A 17,541-nucleotide genomic window follows, 5' to 3' on the forward strand; every position below is an offset into this window, starting at 1 on the left:
CCCTTTCCTCATCCTTGTCCCCCAACACTTGCTTAGCCTTTCCTCCAATGCCGCTTAACAGCTGTTATGTCCACTCCCTCCAGTTTCATCGCCACACCTGATTCCTAGGTGAGGAATCTCACACAGACTATTACTAACATCCCAACTGGTCTCCCCAGCTCTGATTTTTTTTAACACACTCTGGTCAGGCTAAGCTTCCAAAGCCCAGCTCTCCAATCCAGCCTCACCCAGCCTCAGGACGTTCAGCAGCTACACACTGACACAGGAACAGCCCTGAACAGATATAGTCAACTCAATGGTTGCCATGAATAGTCTCAACCAAACTTATTTCCTTCAAATCTCTTCTGCATACTCTATGCTCAAACAAATAATTCATCCGCACCATTAGTTCACATTTAGTGCTTTCCTCTTACCTTTTGCTTCTACTCTTTGCTTTGTCTTAGCTGAAGGGAGCAGCCCCGTCCCCCTTTCCTGGGACATCAGCTAATTGGTCACCTCAATCTAAGAATATTCTAAAGTGCCATCCCATCTCTAAAGCTCTTGGTAAGATCAGCTGAGGGCTCCACTGCAGCTTCCTCTGGGTTTAACATACCCTTCCCCTTCCACGCAATCCTGCTTCCATCGCAGGGCACTGCCCAATAAACCTCCCACTTGCAAATCTCCACCTGAGTTTGTCTTGCCGAGGGAACCCAACCTAAGATGATAAGTAATCACATTTTTTATGGTAAAGAAACTCATCAGTCTTTGAGATGGAACAAAAGGAAAGACAGAAAGGTAATCAGACTAATTAATGTTACGCAATACATGACTAACACTCCTTGCACCCCTTCGGCTGGAGACGTGGCTGTGGCTGTGGCTGTGGGTGGAGGGAGGTCAGTGAGCCCCAGCCAAGCCTCCTCCTTGCTCCCGTCCACTGAGATGCTCATAAATTAGTTTTGATCCCAATCCAAGGGCTGAAGGCCCTGTGCCAAGTCTGGCTGGCATTTAAAATGAGTATTTCAATTCCAGAAGATGCTAGCAGGAGGGCACTGCTGACTCATGGGGCCCTGGCCCAATCAGGGCAGGGCCACATGGAACACATTGCTTCAGAACCAACAGATTTGTCAGGACCCTTGAATTAACCTCAGACAGGTTAACATATGTATTGTCTGTGTTCTTTATCAGGCACCAAAAATATAAAACAAAGAAAATGTGGTCCTTGTATAATGTCATACAGAAAGCTAACCATAACAAAGTAGAAAAAAAATAAAAAGAAGCCAAAACACACTGTCGACGTGCTAAAGAGAAGTGGCTAGCATTGCTTTATAAAAATCAACCCTAAAATAGGAGGCAAAAGAGAAATTTTAGACCTGACATAAAATAGTATAAGTAGGGAATAATGCCAGAGAAAATTGTCTTGTATATTCAATATTAAAGTAAATTTATACAAGTCCTACATTGTATCTCCGTTACTGGTTCAAAGAAAAAAAAAAAACACTGCATGTTCTAAACACTTATAGATAATAACATCCAATATGTGGAGAATTTATGCCTTACGTATTGTGAACATATGCTCAAGGGAACTGATCCACTTGAAATGATCTTAGAAAAAAAGTAAGGAGCAATAAATACTTCATGAGTCATTCAGTAAGTAAAAAAAAAAAAATAATTATAAAGGCTATCACATACGGACCACACTATTTATGAAGACAAAAAGTCTGATTCAACTGATCGTGGATTAAAGTCTACTTGAACACCTGAAAACAAATGTGCAATGAAGTAATCATTAGGTAAAACAGGAAAAAGATGATGCCCCTCTCATCTTAATTCATTTGTAACCTATAGCAGACCATAGAAAAAGAAAGTATTTAAAAACATACTACAAAAACTGTAAGCACCTTAGTTGTATAAAAGTAAACTAAGGCTACAAATATTTGCCCTGTCCATTGGAGGAGGTTAATAACAATCAGCCCAGTGGCCTGGTCCAGTGACTGAGTCCTGTTAGTGATTTCCTCTAGTGGTTCCTGCTTTTTTCCTTTGGTTTCTGTCACGTCTTTTCTAGATTTTCCCAACCAATCGCTGAAACTGTTTGCTTTTAAAAGGTGACTTGCTGCCACATTGAAAGTTATAAAAACAATCACATATGCCCTGCGGCATGTGCTGGTCGGCTGGCCTAGTAGAAAGTCACTCTCTTACCCAATACCTACTATACCTTCCACTGAAAATCATAAATAATCAAAGTACTACTCAAAGTTAAAAATCTCTACTTGTGAGTCCAGCAACACATACATTTTATACTTTATGACCTTGGTGGGTATATCCAGTTTACATAGGAAGACTAAAGTTTAATTTACTGTTTTGTATTCACTAAAATGTTTTGTGTTTTGAATAATTACCCCCACAGAAGAGCACTTTCAGTTAATAAGTTATTTAACTCAGGGTGGAAACTGCACATAAAACGCTGCGATTTTGCTGAAACTTACCATGTGCCACTGTTAGACTTGACTTAGCATCCAAAGTCTGTGGGGCTGGAACATTCACTGAAACAGCATTAAAAAAAAAAAATCTCACAGAGTTCCATAATTAAAGCATAAATATCTGAACATGATGATAGCTAAATACTTCTTAAGTTAGTCAAGATATATTTAGACCATAAGTGACAAAAGTTTCAAACGACAAAGATAATATCAATTAATCTAAAACAACTTTTTAATAATAGCTTTATTGAAATAGAATTTTTAAAATTTTTAAAATTCTATTTTAAAACATATGATTTTATGGGTTTTAGTATATTCACAGAATTGTATGAAGGGGAGAAGAGTTTGCCATCCAAAAATATGCCTTTTTGGGATACTGATTATTTTATGCTGGTTAAGTCTAAGAAACAGAAAACCAGAAAGAAGCTCTGAAAACCCCAGTTGAAGTTACTGGGTTTAGAAAACTATAGCTCATGGGCTATACCAGCCCACTACCCGTTTTTATAAATAAAGTTTTATTGGAACACAATATAATTCCAATATTGTGCCACGTATAAAGTATAAGCAATGATAATTAAGTGCCTTTTAACTTTTCCACCCTTCTCTGAAATATATTTTTTTATTTTATTTCATAAGATATAAGTCCTGCTTCTACTCTCTCCTCTGCCCTACTCCTGGCACTTAAACTACCCTCTCCTCTTTAGAACCCCTAACCCTCTTCAGCTTCCAAAAGCAACATCAAGAGTCCTGAAGAAACATTTGAGAAGACTGAGTGGTTAAAACCATTAGCATTTTCCAGACAATTGTGCCAGATTCCCCAACATGCTCATCAATGTTCTTTCATCATTACACAGTCTTGGGACTATCTGAGGTGTCACTTGGTGCCCAGCCTTAGTCCAGGCCTTTTCCCCCACCCCCAAGTATTCAGATCCCTGTTCACACGCACTTCCTGTCTCGCCCAGGATCACTTGCTCCCTTACTTCCTCCACCCTTACACTTTCTTGAATGGAAACAAAAATATCTCAACTATTTAACTATAATTAAGAAAACAATCTGTCTATTTCTAAATTGTACAGACTATGTCTGTTTGGAATATAGCCAAATCCTAACAGCTCTGGGAGACAGCTGTGTTGAGCTGAACTCAAGTGAGTGACAGAGAGAACATTAGTTCAAAGCCTGTGGCACTGAGAGTCTCAGTGATACCAAAATGTGGTAGCCACCACACAGTCACATCTTCACACAGTATATTACCTTGGGAAACCCAAAAGTACAAACTGGAGCAATGCCAAAGAATTCTTAGTCGTCCCTTTATTAGGTGAACTGCAAAGTAACAGGTATGGCTAACTAAAAATCACCACAAAGTCACATGGCTATTTACAATCTTAGGTTTTAGAACTAGGTCAAAGCTAGGAATCAAAATAGTTCATCATGTAATCTCTAAACACATTGATTTTCAAAGAAACGTCTCTAAAAATAATACGTAGAAGTTATGTATTGGTTTAGCACTTTACAAATATCTTTAGAACCCTGAGCTTATTATAGAAACTTACTAGGTATAGCTGGGGCAGTTGGCTTAGATTCAAAAGTTTGCCAGGTTAAAGAATTCCCTGAAATAACAAAAAATATATATATTAATAACAAAAATCACAAGCTATGGGTTATCTTTTGCCAGCACTTATCCTAATCTTTTTTTCCCAGAAAACAGTAAACAAAATTTACCAACATACAGCAACTCATCCAATAAAGATGTTTAACAGAAACCCATAAGAAGCTAACTTTTCTTAAAATTACTTTTCAGTCAAATATTAATGCCATCGACATAAATATACAGGTATTCCTCACTATTCGATCTCTCACTATTCTAAGAGAAGTTATAGGGAACCACGGCCCTTCCCAAACCTTTTTCTCAAAACAAGAGAGAAACACATGAGTAGGTTAATGTATCTCCCATGGCTCCTGAAACAGAGAGGAAACCCAGCTCATACCACCGTTGCCAGTCCCCAGTGAGTGTCTCGCAAATAGACAAAGATGCCTTAACAACCTGAGACATGCAGGGACTGAGACTGGGATCACTTATAAGGAGACCAGACAGAATGCAAGTTTAATGCTTTATTGTGAGACCCTGTACTTCAGGATGCCAGTCTCCCTTCTAGACTAGCTCTTGAATGACATAGGGAGATGGGTGGCTCTCACTGCCACAGTATGCTGGTTGTATATGCCCTCACTATGCTTAGAACAAACCTTTAACTCCAACCAACTGCAACTAAGAATAATACAGCAAGCCTCTATAGTATTTTATTTTCTCTTTTTTTTTTCCTTCTTTAATTCCTCCCCCTCCCCCACACTTCCACCCCTGCCCTACAGATGTTGCCGTTTCCCTTTAAGAACTTGATCTCTGAAGGCGGGGCGTCTCCTCCCACGTGCTCACGGAGTGCACCCGGGGCCTGGCACCCCCAGAGCCTGGTGCCCCCAGCACACTCGGGGGGCCTGGCGCACCCGGGATATGGTCCGTGGCTCTACCTGGGGTGCGAACCCAGGACCTTCTGCGTGTAAAGCAGACGTGCTAACCACTACACTATGAAGCCACCCAGCCTCTATAGTATTTTAGAACAACTGAGTTTAATAACAGTAACAATAACTAATATTAATGAATGTTTAATAGGTGTACTTTCACAAGTTCTCTCATGAAACCCCTGTAACAAGCCTATGATGTAGTTGCTATTAATATTCCAACTTTAGAGCTGAGGAAACTGAGACAGAGATTCACAAAGCTACAAAGTGCCAGAGATGGGAGTTGAGCTCGGTCTGTCTCTAGACTCTGTGCTTTTAATCATAACTTCACCTGCTGCACATGAGTCCAACGGTAAACGGGTACTAAGCATGTGTTATGTGCATAACAATATTCTGATAAAAAATATAGAGGACCACTCAATAATAGTTTAGGTATTTAAATTTCTTCAACTTCCACAGATCTCCCAAATTAAAATAACCAGAGGAATGCCATCTTAGCAACCACTGGGGCCCCACAATCATCTGACACCCAGCAATGGTTAGAGAGGCCCACCTTGCCTCCAGCACTGAGATCCTGGCCCACTTACCTTTGGGTTCAATGACACTGTTAAATGGTTTACTGGTAAACTCTTTAATCTGCAAAGAAAAACAGTCTTCTAGAGATACATGCTTGAAATTAGATAGAGACATACTAGATAATGGACAGATACTGGACCGAGGAAATTAACCTTTTTACTAAGTTCTCCAAAGACACAGGAAGACACATGGACTTACAGGACTTTAAGTAGCGTTTGGATTCAGCTGCTTCTCAAAGTTATTACCATCTTTTCTACCTTCAAATTTATTCTGAATTCTAATTGAATAAATCTGCTCTACAGTATTTTTAAATACCTTTTTTAAAAATGTATTTGATTGGATTTACTTCTACAGACAACCACAAGGAAAAAAAAATATTCCATCTTCTTTATCTCATCCAACTTACAAATGTTCTAAAATAAAACATATGTTCTTAGATAAACTGCACCACTTAAAGAAAAACAGTGCCAATGTGTACTCAAAAATACCTGTTGTCTTTGAGTGATAATCAGTTCATTCTGTTCCTGGAGCCTCTGCCCAAGCTCTTCTATCCTTTTCTTGTAGAAAACATTACTTGCATTTAGATCATCTATCATTGAGGTTCGAAGTTTCTCTATATGTGACAAGAGCTGGAAAAAAAAATTAAGAAAGATATCAGTCTACAAAGTGCATGTAAAATGTCTCCCGCAGTACATGCCCCGCTTTCTTTACTGGTCTTGTGTTATCTGTGCACTCCCTGGGCCAGAGGGCCCATCTGAATTATTTTTATATGTCCAGCAACTAGCACAATCTCTGGCCCTTAGCAGGTTCTCAATAAATATTTACTGAAAAAAGAAAGGTGGAGGAAGAGGGTAGAGAAAAAAAGAGAGGGAAGAGGAGAAGGAAGGAAGGAATGGCTAAAGGAAGGGAAAGAAAGGGGAGAGATGCAGAGGACAGAGAGATCCAAAGATTCATAGATAGATTCATCTTTAGAGACTTAATGTCAGGGAGGATCATATATTAGATGAAAAGAATTCAACAAGAATTGGTTTTCAATAATTTAGGGAACGATTCTTAAAGCGATTTAAGTAGTTGCTTAAAGGAGGCAGAGAGGGAGACTTGGTAATTGGAGCTAAGGACATTCCAAACCGATGGCTTGCAGATGGAGACAGGAACGTGCAGATGAAATAAGGGGCAAGGAGTAACTGTGCCTGTGAGGAGTACAAAGGGCGTTTACAGCAACATTTCCTAACTTGCTTGATTTTTTTAAAAAACAAATACTCACTATGTGCTAGAGGCCATGTTAAGCACTCCTTATTGAATCCACGCCAGAACAGTTGAGATACATGTTTCGACCTCATTGTACAGATAGGGAAGCTCAACTCTAGAGAGGTAAAGTAGCTGGCCCAAACTCAGAGAGCAGGAGGGGGAAGAGCCCAGACCTGAACTTTCATGTCTGGCTTCAAAGTCAATGCTCCCATATGCAGTCAAAGATATTAATAAATAATAATTACTTGCACACAATCGAGTAGCCCCCAGGACTTTAAGAAATAAATCATCAAATCAAAAAAGTAGCAGCAGTGTACCTATCATAATGGCCAGAATCCAAACAACTGACCACACCAAATATTGGTGAGGATGTGGAGCAGCTGGAACTCTCATACGGTACTGGTGGGAGTGCAAAATGGTACAGTCACTTTGGAAGACGGTTGGGCAGTTTCTTACAATACTAAATATGCTCTTACCATATGATCCAGCAATAGAGTTCCTTGGTATTACCCAAAGGAGTTGAAAACTTATGTTCACACAAAATAGCGGCTTTCTTCATAATTGCCAAAATTCGGAAGTAACCTAATGTCCTTCAGTAGATGAACGGATAAATAAACTGTGGTCCATCTGGACAATAGAATATTAGCACTAAAAAGAAATGAGCTATCAAGCCATGAAAAGACTTGGAGGAACCTTAAATGCACATTACTAGGTGGAATAAGCCAATCTGAAAAAGGCTACATCTCATAGAGCCCAACTATATAACATTTTGGAAAAGGAGAAAATATAGAAACATTAGAAAAATCAGGGGTTGGGGGAAGGGAGGGATGAATAAGCAGAACATTGAGGATTTTTAGGGCAGTAAAACTATTCTGTATGTTACTGTAATGGTGGATACTTGTCATTATACATTTGTCTAAACTTACAGAATGTACAGCACCCAAGAGTGAATGCTAAAGTAAACTTTGTGCTTTGGATGATAATGATATGTCAATGTAAGTTCATCGATTTTAACAAATGTACCTTTCTGTTATGGGATGTTGACAGTGGGGGAGGCTGTGCTTATAGAGCATGGGGGCAGTGAGTATTTGAGAACTCCCTGTACTTTCTGCTCAGTTTTGCTGTGAACCTAAAGCCGCACTAAAAAATAGTCCAATTACTTTAAAAAAAAAATAGTGACAAAAAAGTTGACGCTCTCCATCAATACACTGCAGTTCCCCGCTCTGAAGTTCTCTGTGCTTATATAGGTTAGACAATCACTGGGTTGAACGACATTAAAAAGGTTTCCTGAGTGAGGACTGAAAAGAACCTTTCATGTCCTAGTGGATGCTAAGACTCGCCCCCAGACAAGGAAGACATTGTTAAGAACCTTCCCTGTATTTTTACAGACCACTGGCAGAGTGCCCCCAACAGCAGTTTGGGAAACACTGAGCTGGAAAACAGAAGGAAAAGTCAGTAAAGATGTCCAAGGTTCCAGGTGGAAGTTTAAGATCAACAATATGTGGAGGCATTCTAGGCCCCAAGAAGAAAGAGGACATAGGAAAACTGAAGGATGGTATCATTGTAATATTGGAATTGAGAATTGATCAGAAAGTATAGAAAAGAATTTATATAAGAAGAATGTGATCATCTAAGCAAGGGATAGCCAGAAATTATTTCAAAAGTTTGTAGCTCATGAGCCCATCTGTCATACATTCTACCATTTCAAATTCTAGGCTTTTTCTTTCTATCAGTCTACATCACCCATCCTCCTTTTCTTTTATTACATGACCATTCTACAACCTCCCAAGCTCTAAAGAATCTTACGTTGGGTCAAAAGGTATGCCATCTTTTATCTGTGACTCCCTTTAAACTCCTACCAGTGTTATTTAAAAAAAAAAAAAAAAAAAAGGACTGCCAAGAATCTAGGTAAAGCAATAAAAAGTTGGCAAACATAACTTCCCTTAAACAGAGAAATACAATATACGCATTGTAGGAGCAGTAGGCACCAATCATGTGGAATAATTAATAGTTAGGTCTCAGGCAGAGATTACTAAACCTGATTGAATTCACCTCTCTGTTAAGGTTTAAGAGAAATGAAGGAAGAAGAAGCTTCTTAACAAACAAAACCAACAGACAAGGGAGCAGCGTAGCCTAGCGGCTTCACAAAAACACCACGCTCTCACAATTCATGAGGTGAGGCGCCTCACTCAGAACCAGGAAGGCCTCTCCTTCCACCTACACACACACAGTGGTCTTTCTCTCTATCAGACATGAATTTCAGGGCCAAGCATGAAACTCTGCAACTTGCATTCTATTCCAGCCAGAAGGCCACTGAAATTCCCACAACTGCCTAGAACACAAGGAGCTTTAAAAGAGCGAGGATTAAAAATCAGCCCCAATTAATAAGGAAGCCTGAATTCTGTCCCTAAATACCAATGCTATAAGATGCCTTGAAAAATAAGAGAAAATATTATCCAAGAGCAGTGGTTCAAACCACCGATCCAAAACAGAATTATCTAGGTTTTTTTCTTCTCCAAAATAAGATGTCCCAGACTTACCTACTGAATGAGAATCTCAGATTGTAGAGTTGCACATGTGTATTTCAGAAGAGGCTCAGGTTGTTCTGAAGTATAACCCTGATTAGGAACGATTACCTGAGAGCATCTCAAAGGAAAGCTAGAATGTTCTTACAGAAAAGCAACCATTCTCTGAGTTGTCCCTGCCTATTCTCCCCAGCTGGCTAAGTGCCTAATGCCTGACAGGTAAGCAAGGCAGTGAGGCAGACAAGCAGGGCCCTAAGGTTGAGGGCCTGGGTTCGAATACCATGCTCATACGAACAAACAGCTCTTTCAACTCTGCTCTTCTGAACCCTACAATCAGCATTTTTTCATCCACAAAAACATGATTGAATGATTCCTTTGTTGGACATCTAGCAACCTTCCACATTAAATCAGTAAATAACAAATGAGCGTCAACCACATTTTACGCTCTTTAAAAAAACAATGTCAAATAACTCTAGATGTTTTGCACTAGTGTAAAATCACTTTAACACTTAAATTTCTGATATATTCAACTGAAAGGGAATCGGTTTTATAATTATATTTGTTTTCATTAAAAAGATTTTAATGTGAACAATCCTGGTCTTTATTTAAGAATTATTTTAATAGATTGTTGTTCTCTGCAAAAAAAATTATAAATGAGTATTCGACAATGAAAAAATTATTACTAACTTATGAAACAGCTGGAAGATCATCATGTAGCCATTAGAAATCATGATTTTGAAGAATATTTTAAAACATAGGAAAATGTGATATATTAAGTGAAAAGTGTATAAAATTATAGATAGAAAGCATAATTCAAAATTTATAAGAATATATGTATGTATTTCTATACTTATAGAAATATAACAATTACAGCATAGAAGAAAAACTGAAAGAAATTATAGTAACAGTGATTATCTTTGGTATTGAAATTATAATTTTAATTTTTGTTACACATTTCTCCACAAATTTTATTAAGTGAACAAATACTACCTTGATTAGAAAAAAAAGCAAATATTCTTTGCAAAAGTGACCCACTTATTAGCCACTGGTTAGTTTGTTTTTTTAAGTATTTTTTTCAAATACATTTGATATATAAAAATTATTTTAGTTTCAGGTATACAACACAGTGACTAGACATTTATATAATTTACAAAGTGATCACCCTGATAAGTCTTATTATATTATCGACTATATTCCCTGTGCTGTACTTTACATCCCCATGACTATTTTATAACTGCCAATTTGTACTTAATTCCTTCATCCTTCTCACCCAGCTCCCAAACACCCTCCCATCTGGCAACCATCAATTTCTTCTCCGTATCTACAAGTTTGGTTTTTTTTGTTTGCACATATTAATGCAATCATATGGTATTTGTCTTTCTCTGTCTGACTTATTTCACTTAACATAATACACTCTAGGTCCATTCATGTTGTCACAAATGGCAACAAGATTTCATTCTTTTTTATAGCTGAGTAATAATCCATTATATATATGTACCACATCTTCTTTATCCATTCACATGTCGATGGGCACTTAGGTTGCTTCCATATCTTGGCTATCGTAAATAATGCTGCAATGAACATTGGGGTAGTTTCTTAATCTTACCCGACCCTTCTCTTTCTTGTGTTCTTGATGAAGAGCTTGAACTCGAGCTGTCCACTTGCTTTCCTATGAAACAGTAAAACAAAAGTAACTTATGTGCAACTGTAACAAAGAAATCTAATCCTTTTTAGTGGGTACCTATGAAACCCAACTATCTATTTAGTAAAATACTAGCAGGCATTTTTTAGAATATATACAGTCAAAAATGTTTAAACATATTTGTTCTTGGTTTTAATCTTATTCTCTAAGGTGGGATCAGCAAACATTTTCTATTAAGGAGTTAATAGTAACTTTTTTAGACTCTTGGGGCCACGTGACTCAATCACTACCACAGTAGCAGTTGAGCAGCCATAAATAATACCTAATGAATGCATGTAGCTGTGTTCCAATAAAATTTCATTTTTCAAAAATATTGGTGCTAGCTTGCTAACCTAAGAAACTAAAAGCAAACACCAAGGTTTCTGAGTCTATAGGTTCTGAATTGACAACACAGCTCACAAGAAGGAAACGGGAGAAATTTAGGTGGGACCTTAGGATTTTATAACTGGGTCCTTCAATTCATGAGAGACCAGCCTGCTGGGAGCAACTGTCAACAGTTCAGTTCAGGATAGAATTCCCGATCCCAGACTCCTTGCTGGGTAGCCCCTGGCAGGCTACGAGAGGTCGAAGAGACAGGCCCTGCCTTGTAACGGAGGCAAGCGGACATAGCAATAGAGAGGTCCCACATAATGTGCATATGATCGGATCCTGCTTTGGGGACTATACAAATGCAATAACTCAGAGGTCCAGGAGAACGCTCCAGAAGAGGCACTGCCCCAGCTGAATGAGTAGGCCACAGGTCCAGGAAACTGTGAGGTGCATGACAAAGAAAGCCACGAGAGCAAATGCAGAAAACAGAATGCCATGTCCTGGGACCCATGAGCTGTCTGGTGCCACTGGGAGTGTCAAGGTAAAGCCCAGAAAAGTGGGGGATGACACGGGGTCCAGATCCGCAGGCACTCTGAATGCTGGTTAAGGATTCTCAGCTTTGTTCTGGGGAGCCATTGAAGGGTTTTAGACACGACAGTGACATGGTCAGCCTGCCTGCGACATGGAAAGTAGATGTGTGGGAGCGAGAGGCAAGATGTGAGCAGCAAAGCAAGCAGCAGTGGCGGCAGTCCGTATTTCAAAAAGGTACCTCTTTAAATGACGGATTACTGCCGTGTTTTTAAATCTCTTTAATCTCTATTTGTTTCTTGGTAAAACACTATGTTCCCCTAAATCAGCGTAACCAAAATAGCCAGTGTGGAGTCTGAACTGATTAAGGGGGTTCACTTCCAAATGACTGTAATTAAGTTTGACAAATGTAAAAGATCATCAGTTTACCAAAGTAGTTGTTTATTTAAGCTCTAAAAAGACAGTGCTTCAATATGCCTTTTTCTGCCTTTTGAAAGTGAGACCTACATCTGAAATATGAAAAATAAATGCTGAGTCAATACTTATCAATTTGAATAGATATTATCTTAGGGAAAAATGAAACAATTTTGCCAACTGTTCTGTTTCCACATTAGTCAATCAACAAGCAGTGAATGAACACCTATTAGGAATTATACATGTATTAGGAGATAAAAAAAAGAATTATCCATCTTCATGGTCATTGAAAGAGATATACACATTTTCCTTAGATGATGCTTGCTGTAAATTACTTCACTAAGAAAAATTAGGCCTCTACCCGTTATCGCCCACTTTTACATACCTGACTATCGAGAAGTTGCATCACATTTTGGAAATCCTGGGGATACTGAGGACGTTCTTCTTTAAACTCATGTTCATCTTTCAACGTGCCTATGTTGGACTTGATCTGCATATTGGACTTCTGGATTTCTAACAATTGCTAAAAAATGAAATGCAAGATCACTGGTATAAATGTTTATACTTCTTGTAAGACTGAAAGAGAGAGTAAAATTGGGGAGCATGTAGCCATATTTCAAACCTGACTATCCTATCAGTTGCTCATGGTGCTCCTCCCACTTCTTTCCAGAGGTTTTCCTATTTTGTTTCTTCCAACAAAAGAACATACACAGGGTGAAAAAGGGAAAGAAAACCTAACTTCCTAATCTTAGACGATGGGTCTTAAAAATTTTTATGGGCATTTAACAGTTGCCAGAAACAGAGGAACTAGGTACAGCTGGTTCTCAGGATAATTTAGTGACCAGGCCAGCATCACCTGGGACCATATCTATGCTATGCATCCATTCGGGATATAATGTTTTAATATTACCCTTTGCTTGTATGTTAGTCTCAAAGTTACTGGCAGTAAATACCCTCAGAAATGCACAAAAGGTAATAACTGTATGTTAACTTCAAATACAAACTGGTGGGGGAACATAGTTCCCCATTGTTTAAGTCTGGGCTGCACATAGAGACTTCCTTTCAACAAGTACTGTGTGAAATGGAGGGAGGTAACTTTTCAGGGGAGAAATCTGACAAATGCTACCTCAGCCATGTGGTCAAGGTCAACATCAACAGCCAAAAATAATAATGAAGATGGTGTATACCCTTGATTTGATGTGATGAAAATTGTACTTTATCTCTGAGGTCTTCTTCCCAAAAACTGGTAAGCCCAGTCTGACCATGAGAAGAATACCAGATCCATTCCAATAGAGGAGTATCCTACAATATGCATGACAAGTAGTCCTCAAAATTGTTCAGGTCATCAAAAACAAGTCTGACTCTCACAGAGAAGAGAAGCCTAAGGAGACATGGCAACTAAATTTAATGTGGTATCCTAGATAGGATCCTGGAGCAGAAAAAAGGACATTAGGTAAAAGCTAAAGAAATCAGAAGTATGGACTTTAATTAATACTAATGTATCAGTATTGGATCAAAGGTACCATACTAATTTAAGATATCAGAAAACTCTGTATAGGGTAAGAGAGGGGGGCTTATATGGAACTTTCCATACTATCTGCTCAATTTTTCTGTAAACGTAAAACTATTCTAAAAAATAAAGTCTAATTTTAATAATAATTTTAAAAACCCTCAAGAGCCAAAAAGGGCAAAAACCCAAATTCCAATAACCGATGAATGCACAAATAAAATATGGTATATCCATACAATAGAATCTTATTCAGCAATAAAAAATAATAATGAAATACTGATAAATGCTACAATAAGGATGAATCTTGAAAACATTATACTAAATGAAAGAACCACTCACAAAAGGTTACATATTGTATGATTCAGTTTACATGACATCTCCATAATAGGCAGATCCATGGATGCAGAAAGAAGATCCCTGGTTGCCAGGGGCTTGGAGCAGGGGGTGTAGGGGGCGTGCCACTGTGTATAAGGCTTTTTCTTGGGGTGATGAAATGTTCTAAAATGACCATGATGATGGTTGCATAACTGTGAACATACAAAAAACCATTGTACGGTATGTGAACTGTATCTCACAAAGCTATTTTTTTTTAAAGGTAGGAGTGGTAAAACTGTGGGGAAAAGTCCTATTCCATAAGTATCCTGGGGATGGGGAACAGGGGGCAGGACCATGGAGGGAATCTCAGGCCAAAGAACTGTAACTGGCAGCTTATCACATGGAAAAAACTAAATGTGGCCTTAATGGGGAAGACATAAGAAATCAGTCTTAAATCGGTTAGTATCAAAATCCACTACTGTAGGTAATATGGCATCCCACTTTGAGAAGGTGCCACAGACATAAGTTCAGGAGAGGCCCCTGGAGTATGGGTGGTAAAAGAAACCATGGATAGAGAAATTAGTCTGGCCTAGGGGTTCTGATGCATAGGAAAAACCACCACCACCAAGGACAGATAATGTGGGGATAACCGAACAGACAGGAAGTTGCCTAAAGGAAGCCCACAGAAAAGACCATGAGCCAACCCAAGTTATTCCACCCCTCAACTTTTTATTTGTAAATTACAACTTACAGTAAAGTTGAAAGACTAGTACAATAAACATCCCTTTCACCTTCATCAATTGTTAACCTTGTGCCACATTTACTTTATAAAAATATGACAAGGGCTGTCAAACTTTTTCTGTAGAGCCAGATAGTAAATATTTTTGGTTTTGTGAGACATTTAGGGTCTTGGTCACAACCATTCAACACTACGGCTCCAGCACAAAAGCACTATAGACAAAGTATAAAAGAATGAGCGTAGTTGTGTTCCAAAAAACCTTTACTTGTGGACACTGAAACGTGAACTTCATTTAATTTTCATGTCATGAAATATCCTTCTTTTGACTTTTTTTCAACCATTTAAAAACGTAAAAACCTTTCTTAGCTCATGAGCCATACAAAAACAGGGGTATGCCAGATTCAATTCAGAGGTCATAGTCTCCCTACCTTTATGCAAGAGTTCAAGGAGTTTTAGAGAAAGATCTTAGCAGTATTCCAAAAATATACTTCTATTTTAGTTTTCTTAAATGCGTTGGCCCCTAGAGGGAGCTCAAGGATCTTCTCTTGCCTCCCATGTTTTCTTTTTCCCTAAGGATGATTTAGGACTGAGCTGCCCAGCGAGCTCAGATAATTCTTAGCTGGAGGACACTGGCCACTGTCTGAGGAAGGAGCTCACAGAGAATGAAGGTCCCAGCCCAGCGAGGTGCGTCTCTATCATCTACGCATGCAATGGGGCAGTGTGGAGCAAGGTCGCTCCCAAAAAGGAGGGGGCTCATTTAGCCACATCCAGCCTGCACCAGACTCCCTATTCTCACCAGCCAGGCCTGGCAAAGGTTCTCCCTCTGTCTTTCTCGGTCAGCTTCCTTCTTCTCTCACACTGGTGATCTTTGTCAGCCTTTCTGGAAAATTCCAAAACTCAGGGAGGATGTTATATGGTTTAAGGTTTCCTAAACCTAATCAGCTAAGGAAAGAGGTACTTATTATGATCTAATAAGTTCTCTACTTGGTAAATTTGGCTTTGGGGCCAAAGCTCCTAGTATCAATGAAATGATTTTTTCTGACCTGTTCTGTCTTCTGTATGCCTCAACCTCCTTCAAGACTCTGAGGGAGGAAGAGTGTCTGGGCCGGGGCACAATAAAGGAACTTCTGGATCTACTGGCCATATGCCAATCTAACGCCACCTTTCAAGGCAACAACTCTACCAATGCTGTGAGGACTTCTCAGTTTAATACTTACATATTCCAATGCCGTATTCTTGGAAGTTAATTCTTTAAATTCCTTCATAAACATTTCCTTGACTTTTTCCATTTCGTCAACTAGTTTCTCCTTTTCTTCTTCCTTCCATCTGTCAAATAACTTCAGAAACTCTTCTTCTTTTGTTTTCTGCATTTCATATTCCTGAAATTATTTTAATACATAGCTTTAAAAGTTCTGACATGAAGCAAATATGCAGAATTTTAGATCAATTGGCATAGCATCACATCAAATGTGTCAGTTAGTTTGCATATTTCAATTAAGCTTGTGATAACACTTCATATAATGGCGGGTCGGTGCACAACGATTTTTCCAAACCAAAGGCAGTATGTAGCATCTTTTTGTCCCTACATCCCTTAAAATATAAACACAGAGGCCCAAAGTCTCAAGAGTTCTTTGATCTGTGAACTTGTAGAGTAGACATACAATAATATGTAAAATGTAAACCTACTTTAAAAGAAAAACATATTGAGCAGAATAACCTTTCTTGATACCATATAAATTTGGGTAAAGTAGCCCCATCTCATCCTCCAAAAACACAAATTCATATTGATATAAGATCTAGTTGATCAGCCTTTGATTTCTCAATGACCTTCAGTTTTTTTAAACCTAACTGGAGACTTGAATAACACTATAAACAAACTCAACCTAACAAACATACAGAAAAGACGGTGCACACTACAATAACAGAATATATAATCTTGTTAAATGCACACATGAGATTCACCAGGATAGACCATATATTGGGCCACACAGTGATTCTCAATAAATTTATAAAGACTGCATGCAAAGTGTATTCTGCAACCACAACAGAATAAAGCCAGAAATCAATAACAGAAGGAAAACTGGGAAATAAAAATCACAAAGATTAAGCAACATACTCTTAAACAACTAAAGAGTCAAAGGAAACACTCACTAAAGAAGTTAGAAAATACTGTGAGATGAAAGAAAATTAAAATATAAGACAACAAAAAAGGGAAGCAGCCAAATCAGTACCCAGATAGAAATTTATAGCTGTAAATGTTTACATTAAAAAAGAAAGATCTCAACAGATAAGGTCATTATATAATGACAAAGGGTCGATTCATTATGAAGATATAAGAATTGTTACTCCAGACAGAAAGTCAATAAGGAAACACATGATTGAACAACACTACAGGTCAAATCAACCTAACAGACATATACAGAACATCCTATTCAACATCGACAGATACACATTCTTCTCAGCACACATGGAACATTCTCCAGGATAGATCATATGTTAGGTCGCAAAAACAGTCTCGACGAATTGAAGATTTGAATTACATTAAGCATCTTTTCTGACTACAGTGGTTTGAAATTAGAAATCAATAACAGGAAGAAAATTGGAAAATTCACAAATACATGGAAATTAAATGACATACTCCTGAACAACCAATGTGTCAAAGAAGAAATCAAAGGGAAATAAAAAATATCTTGAGAGAAATGAAAATG

At 38.3% G+C, this 17,541-nt stretch overlaps 1 protein-coding gene across 1 annotated transcript in view; it reads right to left on the bottom strand.

Moving 5' to 3' along the window:
* Positions 1-17,541, bottom strand: part of DZIP1 (DAZ interacting zinc finger protein 1) — a 51,537-nt gene that overhangs the window by 21,578 nt on the left and 12,418 nt on the right. Inside the window, exons 5-11 of the mRNA XM_023528015.1 lie at positions 16,051-16,212; positions 12,655-12,792; positions 10,923-10,985; positions 6,032-6,172; positions 5,555-5,603; positions 4,007-4,063; positions 2,415-2,519 (exon numbers count right to left, since the gene is read on the bottom strand). Of these exons, the coding sequence (XP_023383783.1) occupies positions 2,415-2,519; positions 4,007-4,063; positions 5,555-5,603; positions 6,032-6,172; positions 10,923-10,985; positions 12,655-12,792; positions 16,051-16,212 (715 nt within the window). The remainder of the gene's footprint in view (positions 1-2,414; positions 2,520-4,006; positions 4,064-5,554; positions 5,604-6,031; positions 6,173-10,922; positions 10,986-12,654; positions 12,793-16,050; positions 16,213-17,541) is intronic.

The sequence above is a fragment of the Pteropus vampyrus genome, unplaced genomic scaffold, assembly GCF_000151845.1.
Source record: "Pteropus vampyrus isolate Shadow unplaced genomic scaffold, Pvam_2.0 Scaffold21, whole genome shotgun sequence".
In the NCBI taxonomy this organism is placed as follows: domain Eukaryota; kingdom Metazoa; phylum Chordata; class Mammalia; order Chiroptera; family Pteropodidae; genus Pteropus; species Pteropus vampyrus.